Below are 22,985 nucleotides of genomic sequence, written 5' to 3'. Positions count from 1 at the left end.
TATTAATTTCAGACCACTGATTTTTGTCACCTGAGTTTTATCTTGAAACACATGAGAATTTAGCTGTAAAAACTCTTTGATACCCTTATTCTATTGAATGCCAAATCCAAGAACTCAAAAACAATCAAGATTTGTGTGCATGGTGGATAGAGCACCAGCCCTGGAGTCAGGAGTACCTGAATTCAAATCCGGTCTCAGACACTTAATAATTACCTAGCTGTGTGGCCTTGGGCAAGCCACTTAACCCAATTGCCTTGCAAAAACTTAAAAAAAAAATTGTGTGCATGAAAAATAAGGAACAAATTTAATTGTTACTAAGAATTTTTGACATAAAATAAAAACAGGAACTGTAACTTTTAAGAATTGGTAGTGCTTTTGAAATTAGACAGAGTTGCTCTGTAAAAATTCTTTAGTACATGGATAAAACTCAAGCCACCTTTTCTAAAATATCATTTGAATCTAATCAACTATCAAATAAACAGTTTGACCATTTACTGTAAAATTAATTTCCTTTGTGGGGAGAGTTCTTTTGGGAGCAAATGAAGTATAAAGATTGATTATTGAACTGTCTAAATGTTCCTTGTTTCCCCAAATGAAGTGTTTTTTTAGATGAAAGAAGATTTCTCCCGAAACCTATGCTGGGTAAAAGCTATCACCTAAACAATAAGAGCTAGGGCAGTTAGCCAATAGGAATGTTATTAGTAATTAAAATAGTATTGTCTCCAAATTCAAGGGTAAAAACAAAAGTATTAAACAAATTGCTTATTGGTAGACTTTCAATGTTATTTGATAGTGTTTTAGATTTTAGAATTTTGAAAAATGTGGCTGGATTAGCTCTTAATTAGGTTAATATTAGAGCATGGATATTTGAAGAAAAGATCTTTTGTGTTGATTTGAGTATTTGTTTTAGACTTAGGAATATGTTTAAAGGCTAATAGTAGGTTGATAACTTGGCCTTGTATTTTAACTTCTGCTTTGAAGGGTCTTGTAGCTATATAGACTGAAGATGAATTGTTCGCTGTGGTTAGTAAACTTCAATACCCTAAATATGTCCCTAGTGCCTACACTGAGAGAAATAGAATTATGAATATGCCAATCTAACAGCATACAAAGCAGTCATTTATACCTATGCTAGTTGTGCCCTTACATCCAATTTGAGCAACTTCTATTGATGCCAGTCTAGGTATGAATCATATTAATTACAATAAACCTTTTTTGAATGTCAAATATGTTTTTAATCATTGTGTTGGGCACTGTGGATACAAAGCTACAGCCAAAACACACAGTTTCAGTACTCAAGGAACATATACTCTCTTTGGGGGTGGAGGGGCAGGGTGAGGAATTCGTGACAGATAAATATAAATATATTTTCCCTAGGTGCAGAGCACTAAGGGGAGGGAGAGCTGGGAGAGATTAGAATCAAGTGGCACCCAGTTGACTTGAGAATAAAGGTATGGAAATGGAAGTAAAGCAGAAGAATAGAAAGACAGACATCTTGAGAGAAAAGAAAGAAGAAAAGTACATAGAGAAGCAGTATTATCAGAAATTATCCGTCAGTGGAATCACATCCTAGGGTTACATATTATTTTGTACATCATAGTAAAGGGGAATTATTATTTAAGATTCTAAAATTTTCCCCTGCTTTTTATGCTACATGGATAAAAAAAATCCTCCCAAAAAACAGCCCTTCTGTACCACTGCAAATATGATTGCCATTCTGACCTAGTACAGGATTTTGTTAGATGACAGTTTGAGGTATTGGGGGTAGCTAGATGGCACAGTGGATTGAGTGCTAGACCTGGAATCAAGAATACCCAAGTTCAAATCTGGCCTAGCCATGTTTCCCTGGAGAAGGAAAAGGCAAGCCACTCTAGTATCTTTGCCAAGAAAATCCCCAAAGGGAACATGAAGAATGGAATACAACTGAAATGACTCAATAACAGCAACAAAATTTGGAAATATTGTCATTTTATTGTCAAATTTATGCAAAATTGCATTTCTGTTGTGTTTTGATAAAGGAAACTATGTGTAGTTGGCAGGTTTTGAGAGCTATATAGGCTCTGCTTTGACTTAGTATAGGATCCTTACTAGGTTTATGTTAATTTGAAATTTGAGGTTATCAAATTATAAATTTTCCAATTGATAGAAGTGAGGAGGACAAGCAAGGCTTGAGGAAGAACCAGCGAGATATTTGTATTAGTCAATTAGGATAGATATATATCAATAATAACCTCCCTATTCCCATATAGTAACTCTAGAAAATTTTGAAATTCATATCAAACTGAATAACATTCAAGAAATCCAAAGAGAACCTGAAGTAAATTACTTCTTCAGTTCAAAACTTTGCCAGCCAGAAGCTGGAGAAATTTATGAACTAAAGAAGGCTTTGACCAGGGTAGAAAATTATTGCAGATCTAGAGTTGTCCCCAAATCCAGTGTGGATTATTGAATAACTTCATAACAATGATGAGCAGAAATTTATAAAAAAGTAGATTTTCCTCAAAGTGTATTTGAACATATAGGAGAATTTGAAGCATGATATAGAAAATGAAATAAAAACTCTCTAGAGGAAAAAATAGGAAATAGTATTAGTAGCTTGGAAAGAGTGGAAAACTTTGCCAGGTAACAGGTTCCCCTGGAAACTAGAAGAAAGCAAACAGTAATTAATGACTATGAAACAGCAAGAAATATTAGAACAAAGTAAAAAAGATTGAAAAAAAACTCCGGGTTCAACTCTAGTCCTCAAGTACTTAATAATTACTTAGATTTGAGACCTTGGGCAAGTCACTTTCCTTTGATCTGGAAAGCAGGTTGGAGACAGATAGTTTAAGAGTCAGTTGATTCTTTGAATACTGTGCTTTTTTTTAAAAGACTTTTTCTATTATATTTCAAGAAATCACAAATGAATACTATTCAAATCTATTAGAACTAGAGAGCAAAGTAAAGATAGAGTCTCCTGAACAGATTTTATATATATATATATATATATATATATATATATAAAATCAGTTTTTAAAAGGGTTAAGTGACTTGCTCAAGATCACACACCTAAATAAATATTAAGTGTCTGAGGCTGGATTTGACTCCAGGTCCTCTTGACTCCAAGGCCAGTGCTGTATCTACTATGCCAAGCTGCCCCTAGATACCCATCTATTGAAAAATAGCTAAATAACCCTATTGCCTTGCAAAAACCACCAAAAAGAAAAAGAAAAATAGCTAAGTAAATTGTGTTATAGGAATGTAATGGAATATTTCTGTTCTGTAAGAAACAAAAATATATATAATAAATACAGAGAAGAATGGAGAGATTCATACGAGCTGATGCATCATAAAGTAGAGTTAAAGCAAACAATATACACAAGTGACTATAACAGTGTAAATGGAAGGAATACTCACAAAACTGTCAAAATTGAATGTTGGAAAACTACAAAGAACAAGCTTGGTTTTCAAGAACAGATGTGAGAAGTCACATCACCCTATTCCCTTGCAGAGGTGGTATAATACATTGCACATATTTTTATTTTTGTTTTTGTTTTTATTGTTTTTGCAAGGCATTGGGGTTAAATAACTTTTGCTCAAGATCACACAGCTAGGTATATTAAGTGTCTGAGACTAGAGTTGAACCTTAAGTCCTCCTGAATCCAGGGCTGGTGCTCCATCCCCTGCACCACCTAGCTGCCTCACATTGCACATATTTTTGAATTTTTTTCTTTTTTTTTAAATTTTTATCAATTTTTAGCATTCTTTTAAAATTTTGAGTTCAAAATTTTCATCCTTCCCCAAACTCCTCCTCCCACTAAAGAAGCAATGACAACTATATATGTAAAAAATATGCCAAACATTGCCATATTAGCCATGTTTCAAAAAAAAAGCAGGAAAAATAAAGTAAAAACATTGTATTTCAGTTTGCATTAGCACTTACATTTCTTTATTTGAAGGTGGATAGCATTTTTTCATCATGAGCATTTTGGAATTGTCTTGGATCATTGTATTGTTCAGAGTAACCAAGACTTTCACAGTTAATCATCATTACAACACTGCTGTTAACTGTGCACAATGATTTCAATTTACTTTGCATCAGTTAATATAGGTCTTGTCATGTTTTTCTGAAACCATCCTCCTTGTCATTTCCTACAACACAGTAGTACACCATCACAATTATATGCCAAAAGTACTTTAGTCATTCCCCAGTTGATAATCATTCCCTCCATTTCTTACTCTTTTCCACTGTGAGATAAGCTGCTGTAAATATTTTTTGTACATATAGGTCCTTTTCATTTTTCTTTCTTCTTTCTGGGATACAGACATAATAGTGGTATTGCTGGATCAAAGGGTATGCATAGTTTTATAGTTCTTTGTTCCAATTGTTCTCTAGAATGGTTGGATCAGTTTATTACCTAATTTCTGATAAGAATGAGGTAGTACCTCAGAGTTGTTCAAATTTGTATTTTTCTTATCAATAGTACTTTATGACTATATAATAGAGGTAGCTTTGATTTCTTCTTCTGAAAACTACTTGTTTATATTTTTTGACTATTAACAATTAAGGAAGTGACTTTTTATGAATTTGACTCAGTTACAATATATTTGAGAAATTAGAACTTATCAGAGAAACTTAACTATAAAATTTTTTATATTATTTCATTGTTTATGGTACCTTTTAAAACATAGTTTTCCTGATTATCTTTTTTAGGCCTGATTTTTATTTTTGCTTTTCTGAGGTCATAATTCCAACCCCCTGCTTTTTTTTCACTTTATTTTTTTAACTTTTTTTTTTTTTTTACAAGGTAGTGGGGTTAAGTGTCTTGGCCAAGGCCACACAACTAGGTAATTATTAAGTGTCTGAGGTCGCATTTGAACTCAGGTCCTCCTGACTCCAGGGCTGGTGCTCTATCCGCTGCACTCCCAAGCCACTAGCCCCTGTAGTAACTTTTGATAGTCAAATTGTTATTATCTTTTTGTTTGCTTATTTTTCTAGCCTATTTCTTGACTTTGTACTTTATGTTAAAATTGGGCGTTGTTCTCCTTAGGATGGGGAGGCATTATTTCCAATTTTGACATTTTTTGTGCTACTGCCTTCAGTGTTCTGGGGTGTGCAAGTTTTTGGTGTTTTTAAGGTAACATGAGGCAAGGAGAGGTGTGGTCTCTGCTCTCCTGAGCTGTGATCTGGTCTTTACCCTTCTTGACCCTGGTACTATGAACTATGGTCCCTGCTCCCTTCTCTGCCCTAGACCTGTGATCCAGAACTGCTTATGGGCGCGTAGCACACAGTACTGTGCCACTGTCAGCCAGGGATTGATGTACCCTCAGGGCATGGTCAGCCCCTTGCTCTCTCTGGGCCTAGGAGAGCTCCTGTGAGGGTCCCCATGTCCTGAGTGTTCCAGTTTTAGGCTGGGAAAGAACTCCTCCCCACCTGCTCTGAGGCATCGTTTTAAAGTGGTTTGGAGGGAAATGTTGAAGCAGTCCAGCGGGGTTGTTGCCTCTGATCTTTCATCTTGGTTCCCAGACTTTTAACATGTGTGTGTGTGTGTGTGTGTGTGTGTGTGTGTGTATTTTTTCTTGTCTGTCAGTTAACACAACTTATTAAATACCTGCTATGTGCCAGATACTAGCCAATGATAGTCCCTGCCCTCCAAACAAGTCTATACAGGATCAAGAGGAAATACTAAGTGGAGGGAAGGCTCTAGAGTTAAGGGGGGGGTACTAGGAAAAGCTTAAAGAAAGCCAAGAAAGGCAGTAGGTAGAGTTGAGGAGGGGAAGCATTCTAGGTATGGGGACATCTAGAGAAAATGCCTGAGCTTCCAGAGGGAACATCTGGTTGTATAACAGCAAGGAGCCAGTGTCACTTGTAGGGCTTAATGTCTAAAAAGACTGGAAGAGTAAGGGGGGGGGCAAGGTTAGGAAGGCCTTTGTGCCCCTAAACAGAGGATTTTATATTTGATTTTGGTGATAATAGGGAAGCACTGGAGTTTATTGATTAAATAAATACTATTAAGTTGACATAGTTTTTTAACTGAGGTTTAGGAAAATCACTTTGGTGGCAGAATAAAAGATAAATTGGAGTAGGTAGAGACTTGAGGAAGGCAGACCCTCCAGCAGATTATTGTAGTACTCAGGGTATGAGGTGATGAAGGCCTTTACTAAGTGGGTGGCAGTGTCAGGGGAAAGAAAGGGGCATAATACAGAGATGTTGCAAAGGTGAAAAATTGCTAGACCTTGGTAAGAGATTGAATATGAAGGATGAGAGTTAGTGAGGAGTTGTGGATAGCTCTTGGGTTTTGAGGTTGAGGGCCTGGGAGGATAGTGGTGCTCTCTACAGTAATAGGGAAGTTATCATGGTGGAATGGTTTAGGGGAGAAGATAAGGAGTTCAATTTTGGACATGTTGAGTTTTAAAATATCTACTGGCCATTCTGTTCGGTATATTAAAAAAGTAGTTGGAGAAGTGAACTTAGAGATCAGAAGAGAGATTAGGGCCAATTGGGTAGACACTAGAATTATCAACATATTCAAATCCTAAGAGCTGATGAGATCTTTTAAAACGTTATTTGTTACATAGGATGATTTGCCAGGAGGGGAGAAGGAGGAAAATACTTAGGAGAAATTTTGCTTAAACAAAAAATATTACTAAAAAATTTTAAAAAATCAATGATTATCTCCTGAAAGAAATGCCAAAAGGAAAAGCCCTATCATTTTCACATATCCAGCATTCTCATATCAAAGAAAAAAACTGTTCAAATACATCTTAGAAAGAAGCAGTTTGGGGCGGCTAGGTGGCACAGTGGATAAAGCACTGGCCCTGGAGTCAGGAGTACCTGGGTTCAAATCGGGTCTCAGATACTTAATAATTGCCTAACTGTGTGGCGTTGGGCAAGCCACTTGACCCCATTTGCCTTGCAAAAACCTAAAAAAGAAAAAAAGAAAAAAAAAAGAAGCACTTCAAGTAACTAAGGAATCCTAGTCAGGATCATCCAGAATTAATAGCTTGTATTAAAAATGGGAGGAAATCTTTTGTACAGTTTTCCAAAGGACAGCGATTTATAGGAAAGAATAACTTACCTTGCAAAGCTTAAATTTAGTCCTTTAGGGAAAAATGGATCTTTAATGGGATAGAAGACTTTCAAGCAGTTTTGAAGAAAATACCAGAGCCTAAATAAGAACTTTGAAGTACAAACACAGAGCCTAGAGAAACACATAAACATAAATTTATTTGAATAATTGGAAGGAGCTGTGTGATGATGCAGTTTAAGCATTCTAAACAGGTAGAGTTAAAAACAAGTATCCTTTCAGAAGCTTATTGTGATTAAAAGGTATTTCAAGAGTTAAATAAGAAAAACAGAGGTCCTGGTAGATTGGTTCCCTGAAAGAAAAGACATCAGAAAGTAAAAAAGAAACGTATTAATGTAGGAAGGTGGAAGAAAGGGGTAAAACTTAGTTTTTTTAATTGCTGTGTGTAAAAAGGGAGGAGGGAGTTGTGAGAATGACATCAGATAAACTTCATTCAGATCTAAAATGGTCAAAAAACCCCACTGTAATAGAAATATATCAATAACTCAACAAAGAAACAAGTGGATGGATATCAGGAGAAAGGATAATACCAGGAAGAGGAAAAAATCACAAGTAAAACAAATTTTGGGATTCTGAATATCAGATTAAAAGGGAGGAAAAAAAAGGAAAAGAACTGTAATATAAGAGGTACCTTAGATGACTTCTTTGAAATTTGGGGAAAGGCTGAAAAATCATGGTATTGGAATATAATGCAATAATATTATGCTATAAGAAATGATGAAAGAGATGATTTCAGAGGATCCTGAATAGCATCAATTAACATAGTGAAGTAAGCAGAACGGGGAGGGGGAAGAAACCTTGACAGCAATTCTTATCATTGCAGTGATCAATTGTATTTTCAGAAGATCTATAAGGGAGCATTTTACCCACTGCCTGACATGATGGGCACCAAAAGTTTAGAGGTACACATTTTTGGACGTGGCTATTGTGTGCAATAGTTTTGCTTGAGTATACTCATTTGTTTAAGGATCCCCCTCTTCTTTATCCCAGCTAAGTTGAGGGGTATTAGAGGAAGAGATATTAGTAGTAGTAATGCCAAGAAAAGAGGGCCATTGAAACATTTTTAAAAATGGATGAAATAAAGCACTGGCCTTGGAGTCAGGAGTACCTGGGTTCAAATCCAGTCTCAGACACTTAATAATTACCTAGCTGTGTGGCCTTGGGCAAGCCACTTAACCCCATTTGCCTTGCAAAAAAAAAATGGATGAAAGAAAAGAGAAGGTTGGGTCTGCTAGGTGGTGTAGTGAATAGAGCACCGGCCTTGGAGTCAGGAGTACCTGGGTTCAAATCGGACCTCAGACACTTAATAATTACCTAGCTGTGTGGCCTTGGGCAAGCCACTTAACCCCATTGCTTTGAAAAATCTAAAAAAAAAAGAAAAGAAAAAAGAAAAGAGAAGGTTTACATAAACATAAATAGTTATAACAATTCATGTAACCAAGATCAAAAGAAATGTAGTAAATTGGGAAACAATTTTTACAACTAGTATTTCTGACAATGGACTCATTTCTAAAATATTTAGAGAACTGAGTCAAATTTATAAAAAAAAAAAGCCATTCCCCAGTTGATAAATGGTCAAAGGATATTGCAGAGGCAATTTATAGATGAGGAAATCAAAGCAATCAATAGTCATATGAAAAATTTCTCTAAATCATTACTGATTAGAGAAATGCAAATTAAAACATCTCTGAGGCACCACCTCACACCTCTCAGACTGGCCAGTATGACCAGTAAAGACAATGCTCAATGCTGGAAGGGATGTGGGAAATCTGGGACACTAATGTGTGTGGAGCTGTGAACTCATCCAATCTTTCTGGAGAGCAATTTGGAATTATACCCAAAGGGCAACAAAAATGTGCATATCCTTTGATCCAGCAATACCACTACTAGGTCTGTTCCCTGAAGAGATTATGAAAAAGGGTAAAATATCACTTGTACAGAAATATTCATAGCAGCCCTGTTTGTAGTGGCAAAGAATTGGAAATTGAGTGAATGTCCATCAATTGGGGAATGGCTGAACAAATTATGGTATATGTATGTTATGGAACACTATCGTTCTATTAGAAATCAGAAGGGATGGGAATTCAGAGAAGCCGAGAAGGATTTGCATTAACTGAGCGAGATGAGCAGAACCAGAAAAATACTGTACATCCTAACAGCAACATGGGGGGTGATGTTCAACCTTAATGGACTTGCTCATTATATCAGTGCAATAATCAGGGCCAATTTTAAGGTATCTGTGATGAATACCATCTGTATCCAAAGAAAGAATTGTAGAGTTTGAACATAGACCAAAGACCTTTAATTTTTTTTAAAAAAAAGATATTATGTAATTTGCTATCTCTTATATTTTGAATATGATTTCTCTCTCAAGACATTCAATTTTGATCAATGTATATTATGGAAACAATGTAAAAACTATCAGACTGCCTTCTGTGGGGGGCTGGGGTGAGGGAGGTGAGATTAGGGGAAAAATAGTAAAATTCAAATAGCAAATATGCAAAAAAAGAAAAGAAGGAAGTTCAGAAGTACAGAATAACAAAAAGTTTTGAATTAAACATAGTGCATTTATTTTACACTTATAAAAAAGCAAATGGTGTAAAATGGAGATTCATGGTTTTATAAATAATCTTCATTTTGTTTTCTGTTGTGTATATGAACATATATTTTTAGGTATTTAAGAGTAAAAAATTTTTTTAATTCATTGTGAGCAGAAGGAAGTTCAAAAGAAAGCATTGATAAATAGGATAGGTGAAAATAACATGTAGAATTTATATTTTTTCCTTAAAAAAGCAAGATGTATGAAATGGAAATTTCCAATTTCTTATACAATCCTCTTTTGTATTTCTTTTATATAGAAATGCTCACTTTTTTAGTATTTAAGGTTCAGAATAAAAAAAAAGACAAAAAATAACCCTTGATAAATAATGTGAGTTGTTACTTGACTTTTATTGTGGCTCTAGGGAAATGTAGTAGTTTCTGGTTTAAGTTTGGACCAATGGCATTAAGAAGTACTATTATTTGTTGTAGATCTATGTATTAAACATGTCTCATTGTAGATGACTCTTGGTTTAATGACATGAATTTTCCTTTACTTTTTTTTCCCATTGAAGTAAGATTGCTGGAGGTAAACCACTGTTAGCAGAGATGTTGGGGATAGAATATATGAATGATGATCCTAGTATGATGGATGTTCTTTACGCTAAAGTTCACATGAAGGATGGCTCAGACAGGTGAGTGTCTTGTGTTTCTTTTTTATTTTCTTTGAAAGTTGTTTACAACTATTACTAGAAATCAAAATTAACACATTGTCCTAGTTCATTATTGATCCTAGTGATAGGCTGTTTTAACTTTTGGGATCTTATTATGTTAGTGAGAGGTAAAGTCACTATAACATTTTTGGTTGTAGAAAATGAACATACCTTCAATCATATCAGCATACTCTTTTGGGGTGGTTATTATTGTTTAGTCATTTCAGTCTTGTTCAGTTGTCCATGACTCCATTTGAGGTTTCCTTGGCAAAGCTAATGAGTTATTTACCATTCCTTCTGCAGCTCATTTTATAGATGGAGAGACTGGGGCAAGTGTTAAGTGACTTGCCCAGGGTCACACAGCTAGTAAATGTATTAGGATAGATTTGAGCTCAGGAAGATGAGTCTTCCTGATTCCAGGCCCAACATTCTATCCACTGTGCCATCTAGCTTCCCAAACTGGGTTTGTAACATTGGTATTTCTACAAGGGATTTATGCTCATAATATTAGAAATGTGTTTCATTTTTTTCTTTATATCCCAAGTGCTTAGGACAGGACCTGACGTGTTGTAGGCATTTAATGAATGTTTGTTATTGATTTATGTGTTCTTCAACCTCCTTGCCAGTTTCTAAAGTCATGATTCTCTTTGAGAAAAAGGACAAACAACCAAAAACTAGTATATGTGTGTGTGTGTGTGTGTGTGTGTGTGTGTGTGTGTATAATAGTTGTAACAATTCATGTAATTTTAAATGTTTAAATATTGTAATTGGAGGATAATTGGAGCTAAGTATTGAATCATCTGGCCAAGCAGATAGGAACTTCCAAGTGAAGCGAGAACTAATGTAGCCTCCTAGTGACTTTCCAGATCATAGTGAATCACTGTAGAAAATTAAGATTTTTTGGAATGAAATTAAAGTAAACCTTGGTCATGGGTTTGGTTTGTGTTGTTTTTTTTTTAATGGGGCAATGGGGTTAAGTAACTTAGCCAAGGTCACGCATCTAGAAAGTATCAAATATCTGAAGCTGTTTGAGTTTAGTTTTAAAAATTAAAAAATATCTTTTTTTGCCTTTTCAATGAAAGATTTTATTTATTTTGAGTTTTACAAATTTACCCCTATTCTTCCTCCCCCCCCCCATAGTCTGTTAGTCTTTGCATTGTTTCCATGGTATACATTGATCTAAGTTAGATGTGATGAGATAGAACTCATATCCTTAAGGAAGAAAGATAAAGTAATAAGAGATAGCAAAATTACATAACAAGATAACAGGTTTTTTCCTAAATTGAAGGTATTTTTGTGGGGGGGGGGATATTATGTTTATTCTTAAACAAGAATATTTTAGTAATGTATAAATAAAATCATAATAACCAAAACAAAAAAAAAAGCATGGAAGGATTTGCATGAACTGATGCTGAGCAAAATGAGCAGAACCAGAAAAACATTGTACAACCTAACAGCAACAAGGGGATGATGATCATCCTTGATGGACTTGCTCATTCCATCAGTACAACAACCAGGCACAAGTTGGGGCTATCTGCAATGGAGAGTGCCATCTGTATCCAGAGAAAGAATTATGGAATTTGAACAAAGACCAAAGACTATTACCTTCAATTTGGATAAAAAATGTCTTTTAACACATTTAGAATGTGAACCTGCATGGGAGTGCTGCTTGGAAGAAAAAAGTAATGGCCTTTAGGAGAATGAATTTACCTTGTTTAAGTATGGTTAGCTTCTAGGGGATTGGGAAGAGAAAGCACCTTTGAATATGTTTTGTTTGGGTAGAGAGATAAACTGTGTTTCAGTGCTGATTTAGTCCTATTTAAAAATGAAAGAAATATGTTTAATTTCCCTGCTTTGCTTTAGAACATAACAAAGCACCATTTTTATTTAGGCTTTTCTCTATCAATTTGCTTAAGTGTCATCTATAGTGATATTCTCGTCTTTGTCACTGCTAGTTTTTAAATTCACTAATGCAAACACTGATTTTACATATATATATATATATATATGTAATGCATATATATATTTACATATGAAGTTTTAATCACTAAGGGGGAGAAAACCATTGAGAATCTGCCTGCTGACTTCAAAGTAGCATATGTCATGAAAAAATTTATATGGATAACAGAATATTTGGACTGATTATTGAAATTTTTTCTGACCTAGGAAACAGATGGTTATAATGTTTCTCCTTTCTGACAGTAATATCAATTCTGGATTGAATGAAAAAGTGTGGTTGGTGGTATCCTTGGTGGAAAATGAAAGAAAAATTGATAGTGATCATAGGCAAGAGAAAATTGTCCTGAGTCTAAGTAGACTTTGGTTTTATTGTATTTACCTTTGATTTTTTTTAAGGTTCTTGCAAGGCAAATGGGGTTAAATGGCTTGCCCAAGGCCACACAGCTAGGTAATTTTAAGTGTCTGAGGCTGGATTTGAACTCAGGTACTCCTGACTCCAGGGCCGGTGCTCTATCCACTGCGCCACCTAGTCATGCCTACCTTTGATTTTAATGATTAAATTAGAGTGTTAATTCTACCAGGTGCTATTTGGTTGTTATGGGCATTATAGATGCATGAAATAGGAAGGAAAGCAGTATAGCTACAGAAACTAGATGGTGATTTAAATCCCAATATACAATTGTAGTTTATTTTGGCATTAATGGAAAACTAAAGACTGAGTTGAATTAAACCCTTTAATTTCTGATAGAGGTAGCCTTTCTAAACTCTGTAAACTTATTATCAAGGGTTTGTAAGTTAGAAAAAATCTTATGAAATATCCACAATAGGACCTGGCATTAATTATCCAGAGATATTTCTGAGTAGCTGCTATCTCCCTAAAGTTGCCTTATCTCTTTATCTTCTTTGTGTAGTCTTCATTCTCTTTTCCCAAGTAAAGAAAAAGACTTTTTCCTGTACCTGATTTTCAAAAAGGGATAGTTGGAATAAACATGAAACAAAGAAATCTGCTTGGTATGAGAGATTTGAGTTCATCTCTTACTTTTATTCTGTTTTTTTTTCCCCTCTGTATTTGTGAAAATGCCTCCTGCTAAGTGAGAGCCTGTGCTTTTGATGGAAAAGAGAAAAACTGGGTTATGGGCATCTCTGTGTTTAGCCTTTGCTTATACTTGCAGTGAATTTCTTAGTTTATGGCTTTGTATTTAAATGTGTTGTTTTGTGATTGGGGATGTCTAAATCCTTTGGAAGTCATTGGCTAATCTCAGGAAGTTTTAAAGAATTATTAAAGCAAAAGGAAGCTAATAAAAGTTTTTTACATGCTTAATGCCTATAATACGATACAGTATAAAAGACAGTGTCATGTAATGGGGGAAAAAACTGTGCCTGGAAGTTCAGGAGACCTGGAGTCTATTTGACCTTAGGTAAGTCAACTCACCTCTTTGGGCTTCAATTTTGACATCTTTAAAAGAGGGAATGGTTAGACTAGATGAAGTTGAGGGTCTTTGCATCCACTTGTTTTAAGTTCTGTGATTCTGTGTTTTTAACCCCTTACTTAGTTATCCTATTGTAATGATTGGATATTCTGCCTGAGAAATTAATTTTGTAGCAGTTTTACTTGAAATAAATAAATAATGTGAAATTTACTGTTCATTTGCTATTCATGTTGGACATTTCAAAGATTTTTCTTGAGGATTTAGGAACCAAAGTGATAGCTTTCTTGGAAATGAGGTCTCTTTATTATCCACTGTTTTGTATGTTCTCAATTTTTCTAGGCTTCAGTTGATAGCTGATCAGCTAGTAGAACGATTTGTGTTGTCTGGATTGATGATGAAGGAATGGGACAGAGTGAAACTCCATGCTACAGTCATGAACACTCTATTCAGGAAAGATCCCACTGGTATGTACCTTAGCAGACATAGCCTCTAACAGGGTGAGTACAAAGTGAATTTCTCAGTCTTAAATTGGACAGGCTGTCTTGTAGTTGTGAGATCTAATATTTGTTTTGATGAATGAAGGAGAAAATAATTGTAATATATTTAGCAAAGAGCTAAAGGGTTTTCATATTTTACTTCTACCTTGAGAATTCAGAAGTACAATTAAGGTGGGTAGTGAGAAATTATCATTTATATTTCAGAAAGACTATTTGTCTTGCTGTTATTGCAATTTACCTTCAAAGGGTATCCTCTCCTTTGATAAATGTATAATGTGGTTTACTCATAGGTTCATTTCACATGGATTGTTGTGAACACTACATAATATACATATTTTATTTCATTTGATGACACCCTGACTTCCGTTCTAGAAGAGGTTAGGTAGATAGGCCATTCTTATCAGGATCTGGGAACATGTACCATTGTGGAATTAATATTAAGAGCGTTAAGGGGTCTTTTTGAGTTGCCATATTTTCTAGAACATTGGACTCAGAAGTCTTGGACATGTCAAGGACAAAGCCTACCCCAACTGGCTTAATTTATTGTTTATATCCCAAGCTGTTTGTCCTTGGGAGTCAAGACAAGCACCAATCTCAACCAGATGGAGAAATTTTATGCAGCTGGGACCCTTGTAGATAAGCAAACCATCCTTCTATCATAGTCTAGCAGTTCCCAAAGGAAAAAAAATGTCATTTTACTTACTCATGATTTCTCCTCCCTTTCAGAAGAGGGAGATTAGTCAGTCCTTTTTTCCCCTTGGCTATTACTTTTCTTTGCCCCAGTTACTTAAATATCAAGCCTTTCCCCTGCACTGCTGGACTCTTTGGTAAAGGAAGTTTGCCCATGCATATGCTTTTCTCTTGTATTAAATCCAGTTACAACATATCTCATGGACTTGTATACTGTTTTTGATCTTGTCTATTATGGTAGTCATCAGTTGTGTTTCTTTTTATTTCTCTGAAAAATACAGTATTTTGGGGCGGCTAGGTGGTGCAGTGGATAAAGCACTGGCCCTGGAGTCAGGAGTACCTGGCTTCAAATCCAGTCTCAGACACTTAATAATTATCTACCTGTGTGGCCTTGGGCAAGCCACTTAACCCCATTTGCCTTGCAAAAACCTACCCCCCCCAAAAAAAAAACCTTAAAAAAAAAAGAATTTCTACTTCCTTCCCCCAATTCCAGGCATCACTATTCAGCTACTCTTTTACAGCCGGGGACACTAAGACAATGAAAAGTTTCAAAGTCTCTCTTTGACTTAGTAAAGTCCTTAAAATTTCTTGCTTGGATCTGGTATAGAATCAAAAGTATGAATTTTACGTTCTTTTTCTGATAGAATATCCTTGCTTCCTTTAAATAGAATTCTAAAGTATTAGAACATTTGGAATACCATTATAAAATTTATCCTTGGTTGTACAAAACTGTTTTAGGCTTTGCCTAAAACAGGTTAGGGTCTTTAACAAGGAGAACACTTCTAGCTAACCATCTGCAATATCAATGGGTTAACTAAAATACATTTGGTAGTTGGTGCATCTGTTAATATATCAACTCTGACATAGCAATCTATGTGTATTAGGTTATACTCAAAACGAGAAGAAAAATTTCCTGGGAAATATCAGAAAAATAATTTGTGTTTTCAGAAAATAACTGGAAAAATAATCTTATATTTAAATGATCTTGCAAATTTACCTCTGTTGATTTTTATTTTTTAGGACATAAGAAGGAAGCAAATTTTCCTTTCCTGTTTTTCTCTTTCTTTAACAGTGTTTTGATAGAAGGCATTGTGGTAAATATCTTAGTAAGCTTCATTCCAACCTTCCTAGAACAAGTTGATATTAAAGGACATGATCAAAGGTTTACCTGTGCCTTGAATCTGTTCCCCTGGTGATAGCCTCCAGTACCAAAGGAATCTGTTGCTGCTTTTGGTTGGCTATCATGCAGTGCTTGCTGCTGGCCACGAGGGGGCAGTGATGAGAGAAAGTGTGCTGTGAAAATATGGGGGAAACCTCAGAAAAGTCTTTCTAATAATGGTAAAGACTTTATTCAAGGTCAGTGAACTGTCATATTTGTGGTAAATCTTTAAATCAAGAATGCTAGTCACCACTATAAATTTGAATATCACTCATTGTAAGCTAATGTACAAAGCATATATATGCATATTTAAAATTGCATCAAGGTTATACAGTCATAGAGTGAAGCTTAAAAGAATTTTATAATTCATCTTATCCGACTCCCTCCTTTGTACATGAGAATACTGAATTGCACAAAAGTGAGAATATTTTAGTGACTTATAGAGGTCAAGTAGGTAGCTAGTGTTCAAATCTAGGATCACTTGACTTTTCTAGTAGTGAGTTCTCAGAGGCACATAAATATTTTTAAATTGTTTTTTCAAGATTGAAGGAGGGAAAATGCCTCCCAATCACCTCTTCTAATTTTCAGTTTGGAATGTTTTACAGCTGAAAACAGGAACGTTGTCCCAGCTGGCAAATCTGGCCCTCGGGAAAGAGAATCATTTGATGGCCGAAATATATTAAAGGTCAGTATGGAACAGAATGATTCTGAGATTTACTGTTGTTGGAATGTGTTTCAAGATAAGTGGAGGATAAGTATCTTCCCCTTTAATACTAGAATACTTCTATCTTTCTGCTATAGGAAATAATGATGGAAAAAGCTGGTGTTGAATTTCTTTTCATATTTAAGAGAAAAAAATCATTTCAGCAATGAAGAGAGTGATAGACCTTTAGTTAGGAAGACCTGAGTTCATTCAAGTTTGAACTCAGACAGTTTGTGACTGTTGGCAAGTCTTTTAACTTCTGTTTTACTTAATCCATTGGAGAAGAAAATATCAAATCATGATAGTATCTTTGCTAAGAAACCCCCATAGACAGTATTAGCATCTTAAAAAAAGTTGAACGTGACTGAATGACTGAGCAACAATAACTTCTAATGTGCTTAAAGCTGGAGGATGATTTATGAAACATTTAGGTATCCCTACCACTTGGATATACAGGAGAAAATAATTGTAGTTCTGGTAGGTTTTACTGTTAGGCTTTCACTTTTGGAGTGTTGACTTTGCATTTTATAAGTGAAAATGAATTGCTTGTCACCTTCTAGAGACTTTTTCTTGTTAGCTATAAAGCTACTTTCTATAGTTATATTATCTTTTTCTACTCAGGAATAGCTTAGACTTTGAAGAATAGGTTGTCCTTTCCTGATTTATTGGGATTCTGCTTTTCTGAGGACCAGATTGATCTGTAAAATTTAAATGAAAGACTCATTTGAAAATCACATTAGTCTTTCCTCCATAATTCATGTTGAATAGTACTCAAGATACGAGGTCTGCTTTTTCTCTGTGTTATACATGTTTTCATGCCATTGTATCCTGGAAAATAGAAACATAAGTCAATATGAGCACAAGAAATTTTTCATTTTCCATTCCACTACTTTTTGGAATCCATCATGTTTTTAAATCTTCTTACTTTTGCTCTTGAATGCCAGAGGTCAATTAGTATTTGGAGGAAAGATAGAGATTATGAAGAATAATGTCAAGGCCGACTGCAGTACTAGAAATGTCTTCTCTTCCTCCTCCTCCAGACCATTCCCTAACAGTTTGTTTCTTCCTCTGCTATCTGCGGACTGACTCCATTGACAGTGCTGGGCAGTTGCACCACAGAACGCAGCCTGGCTGTTCACCCACATACATGTTCTGATGGTTACATCTTAGGGTTAGGTGGGATCCTTCCTTTCCTCTGGTCTTGTGCCTTACACAGTAACGAGAAGTTTCCTTTTTTGCATAGCCATGGTATCTTTGTACTTGAATGTCAGGCTGCTAATTAGCATTGTTCATAGTAGTAAACGCTACTGATTTGCCTGGATCACAGTTGTAAATATGCTTGGAAGGTTCTTCTACATCTCCTCTCTTCGCCTTCAAACAATATCATCATCATCCATTAGTTTTCTTTTTATTGAGGAAGACAAAAGTGGGGAAGTAACATAGGAATTATTTCAAGACAGCTCAGTTGTCTTGTTGGACTCAGAGTTGAGATCCAAAAGGTGCTGCTAGTCAGGTGGAAAAATGGCCTGACTACTCTGTGTGGGAAGGGAGGGGAGAAAACCTTAGGGAAATGGTAGGTAATGTGCAGTTACATGTTTCAGCTCTTTTTAGTCTTGGTAAAAGTGTTCTTTATCAGTAGTTTTGCTTCCAAGGTCCCAAGAATCTGAATCTAGAGCAGGTAAATAACTTTCTCAAGGTGCCGTAGCCATTTAGTTGGCAGAATGTGGAGGAGGGTCATCGTTGGCTCCTTGATGTTGCCTCTTAGGACAAAGTGTCAACTCCTTAGCTTAACATTTAAAGCAGAGTGCCTGCCACATAGTAGACACTTAATACTGACTTATTTCATGTTACTCTTTTTCATGCACTCTGCATTCCAACTAAACTCACATACTAGTTGTCCCTGAATTTGGCAGTCTGTTTCCCATCTCTTTAATTTCAGATTTTAATTTTCAGATCACTAAGGCCTAGAATGTCCCCTTTGACATTCAGAATCACCTTCCTTATAAGGCTTAGTAAAAGTATTCCATGAAACCTTTTCTAATTCTACCTTTCCCCCAGTTTTTAGTTATCACATGTTACAATTTCATTTTTGTCTTTGTATTCCTAGCATTAGGCACAGGACTGACACTAAGTAGATGTTTGTTGAATTAAATGGAAAGCAGGTCTATTGACTCTAAATTCTTGCTTTTCTTTTGTTTCTCAGTGAATAAAATGAAGTTAATTAATGCAGAGTGCTATATTGGGGATGGAAGAGCAGGCAATATATATCCATTAATCCTTTTACACTATGCTGCCTACATAAGGTGTTTCCTGTATTTGGAAGGGAGCCAACTGGAATGTGAGCTTGAGATTCCCTTTCTCTAAGTAGATATTCTATCACCCCACATGTTGAGGACAACAAGAGTCCAAAATTTTGGTTAACTGAGCGTCCTACTTTCTGTTTGACTACTATACCATACATAAATTATAGAATGTGCTTTTCCTTGTTTCTAATGTGGCCTGATCTTTCACAGGAAGAGGTCATATGAAAGTCTAGGGAATTGGAGCATTCTCTTATCAAAGATTTCACCTATGTGAAGACAATATTTTAAATATATTGATGGGCAAGAGAAATTTTCAGTAAGAACAAAAAAGAGCAATTATAGTCACCATCGGTTGCCTCTAGAAGAGATGAAACAAAAGTCTGTGAAACTATTATATTCAGTAAACACATTGGGGGATCATCCTTAGCTGTAGTGTGAGGGATCATTCAAATAGATAGACTTTGAAATAAAGGGAGCATTCAGGAAACCAGCAAAGCCATATTGTGATGCTAGGTAAGTATTCTTTTCTGAAAGAAAACAGAGACCACTTAATATTACTAGCAGAGGAACTGAAAAAGACAAATTGTATTAATCACTAAGCCAAAGCATCTGTACAAAGCAGATGAATAGCTCCATAAGCCAAAGATCAAGTGGGTGGGTGAGGGGAGACAAGCTTGTAGGAAAAGGAAACATAGATTAAAAGATAAAGCATGTATTAAATGCTATTATGTACTGGTACTGTGGGAAGATATGGAACTACAAACACAAACAGAATGAACTTGCTCCCCAGGAGTTTAAATTCCAGTGTGGAAGATAGAACATACAAGGGAACTGAAAGGTCAGGGGGGGCCTGGAGAAATCTGGGAAATGGAGAAGAGGCAGTGCCATGTCCATGGTGGCAAGGTAGGGATCTAGTGCAGAGAGTCGTGGCTGACCTGGGGCTTCCTGAAGTAGAGGGTGTAGGGAAGAACTCCCCACTCAGAGGGAAGAAGTCATCAGGGGAGGCCTGGGCAGGTCTAGGTTTGAAGTGAGAAGAATTCATCTTATTGATAGTTACTGAGGCATAAAATAGAAGCAGCTCAGTGCCCATTACTATGCCAGTGTCATCCTGTCTTGTCCTATCCTTACTAAATAGAGTGATGTTTCTTGAAAAACCAGTGTTAGGGAATGGCACATAGGAAGAAGGATCATAGCTCTGTTTTTGTCTATATTTCTGGAGGATACCTCTGGAGGAAGTGGTCCCAGCTGCTTTTATGAGCTGCCTTTGGACCCTGTGTCTGGTAACTAGTTGGTTGAACAAGAAATCAGGGTTAAAAAAAAGGAGAAATAGAAAGTAAAAAGATCATTCTTTGCATTCCCCAAATAAATACAAAATTGGAATTCAAAATTCAAAATTAGCATCTTAAGAAGGAGACATCAGTGGCTGCTCAGATCATTGAGTCTTTGAATAGAAAAAAAGGAGAGGTGACAGGCACCCATTTCTATAAGGCAACATCATCAACTTATAATGAAGTCACAGCTCCAGGCAGGAGAAAAGCCAGTCTGGTATCACTGAGTACCTCCTATGTACCACATGCTGTGTTGAGTGAAGAGGATGCAAAGAGAAGCCAAAGAAAAGTTTGCAGTTGATTGAGGAGACGATATGCAACAATTGTGTACAAACAAGATATAGACTGGATGATAAGAGTGGTATCTCAGAGTAAAGGCACCAAGATGAGGAGAGTTAGGAATTTTCAATTGATATTTTATTTTATTTTTCCAGTTATATGTTATGAAAGTTTTTCAACATTCATTCATATGCATATGCATAATTTTAAGTTACATAATTTACTTTCATCCCCCTCCCCTCAACGGTGAACAGTCAGAAGAATATTATACATACACATTTCTGTTAATCATATTTATAGATTAGTTGTTCTATTTAGGAAAGGCTTCTTTCAGAAGGGGAGACAGACTGTGACTTGAAACTGGGGAAGTTGGGAGGTGAGATTGTGGAGAAAGAGCTAGGAGAAGGGGTCCACTTAGGAATGAAAACCTTTGGAGTAGCAGATGGAATGTCTTGTCCTAGTGTTACTGCATCTTGGACTGTGGGGGAGGGGGGTAAGGTGTAAGAAGACTGGAAAGGTAGGAAAGGGTCAGGTTTGAAGGGCTTTCAATGTAAGCAGAGGATTTAGGATCTGCTCCTGGGAGCTTGTATAATTGGGATTCAATATGGTTGGACTTAGTTTTAGGAAGATCACTTTGATAGCTGAGTGGGAAAAGGGATCAGTGTGGAGAGAACCTTGAGGTAGAGAGATCAATGCCAGACCATTGCAATAATCCAGGTGTGAGGTGATGTGAACTTGCACCAAGTTGGTGGCAGAATAGAGTCATTACTAATGGTTAACTCCTGGAAAAAAAATAATTTTAATTGCAGTGAGTATAGGGACTGTATTAAATGATCCAGAGGGTGATAGAATTAGTATTTCAGTTTAGTGCTATTAATCATCTCCTGATCTATATTTTACTGTACCCAGATGATGCCAGAGGAAAGAGAGTGAGGCTGGTGACTTTACAACCCCATCACCAAAATACAATTCACTTGCCAGTCATGGCATCACCTTCCTGATGTCTTGGTTATTTTTGAGAACAAAGAACAAACAATAATCAATAGGTTGAATAGAAGGATGGCATGATACCTGATTTCAACTTCAAATTATAAAATGGTCTAGTGATGTTAGAACCCAATTCATTTACCTAGGTTATTTAGGCTCTTCTGAACTTCTCTCTTTGTGTCTTTTTTAGACTCCTAACTGCCAAAGCTCCTTTCCTAAAGCACAGATATGGCCATGGCTTAATGAACTTGCTTAATAAACTCCAAGATCAAATACAAACATCTTGACTTCAGTCTGCCCTTCTAGTCTTACTGAACATTAATTAATTTCCTGTATCCTTTTGAATTCAGAGGCCTGCAGTCCTTTCTTCCCCTGGGCCATGGGGACTAGGTCTCCCTCTCTGTCCTGCAACTGAGCCTTCCTTTATGAGGATGAGAGCATAGCTTGTCTTGATTTTCTATTGTATTCCCTGTGTTTAGAGCAGTGCTTGGCACAGTCAATAATTAATAAATACTTTTTCATTCATTTATTAATGTATTTTCTAGTTCAGACAGTCCAGCTGTATCTTATGCATACCGCACCTGCTACCATCTCTCTGTCTTTGCACAGGTTTTCCTTCATGCCTAGAATTTATTTCTTCCTCATCTGTATTTCTTGGTTTCCCTTTTTCCTTTCAAACCTCCAAACAAGTGTTTCTTCTTATAAGGGATTTTACTGACTCTGTTGTGGCTAATACTTCCCCACATTATGTTGTACCTATTATGTGTTCAGCTTGACTCTGCATAATAGAATATAAGTGTCTTCACTTATTTTTGTTGTTGAATGCAGAGTGCTTTATTTGGGACAAAGCATCAAGATCACACACATATATAGCTACATCTATATGCATATAGCTGCATATATAAATAATTAAATCTTTTTAGTAATTTAATAATTCAACTTAAAATATAGCTCAGTGACACAGTGGATAGAATGCTGGGTCTTGAGTCAGGAAGATCTGATATTTGTATCTATTGTTAGATACTTACTGGCTGTATGACCCTGGACAAATCACTTAAATTCTGCTTGCTTCTGTTTCATCATGTGCAAAATAGGGATGATAAAAATAGGTATAATATATATCATATATACATATAACATTATATATAGTTTGATCTTTTGTCCCAAATATTTATACATATGTGTATGTTTCTAATATGTATTTATTTCTCTCCATTAATCAGAAGTGGCAGAAACACCATAAATGAGTGAAAAAAAGCATTTATTAAGTGCTTACTATATTCAGAGGACTGTTCTAAACTCGGAGGAAGGAGAGAAAATATTGGAGACAGT

The 22,985-nt window shown here is 35.9% G+C and overlaps 1 protein-coding gene across 6 annotated transcripts in view; it reads left to right on the top strand.

Moving 5' to 3' along the window:
* The window catches only part of ASCC1 (activating signal cointegrator 1 complex subunit 1), a 135,324-nt gene that overhangs the window by 79,835 nt on the left and 32,504 nt on the right, over positions 1–22,985 (top strand). For all 6 annotated transcript variants that reach the window (XM_074232791.1, XM_074232793.1, XM_074232792.1 and 3 more), the window contains 3 exons: positions 10,181–10,300; positions 14,047–14,171; positions 16,659–16,738. In XM_074232791.1, coding sequence (XP_074088892.1) covers positions 10,181–10,300; positions 14,047–14,171; positions 16,659–16,738 — 325 coding nt within the window. The remainder of the gene's footprint in view (positions 1–10,180; positions 10,301–14,046; positions 14,172–16,658; positions 16,739–22,985) is intronic.

Source organism: Macrotis lagotis, chromosome 4 (genome assembly GCF_037893015.1).
Source record: "Macrotis lagotis isolate mMagLag1 chromosome 4, bilby.v1.9.chrom.fasta, whole genome shotgun sequence".
Lineage (NCBI taxonomy): Eukaryota > Metazoa > Chordata > Mammalia > Peramelemorphia > Peramelidae > Macrotis > Macrotis lagotis.
The sequence above is the reverse complement of the archived record's forward strand: the minus strand, read 5'-3'. Positions and strand labels throughout refer to the sequence as shown.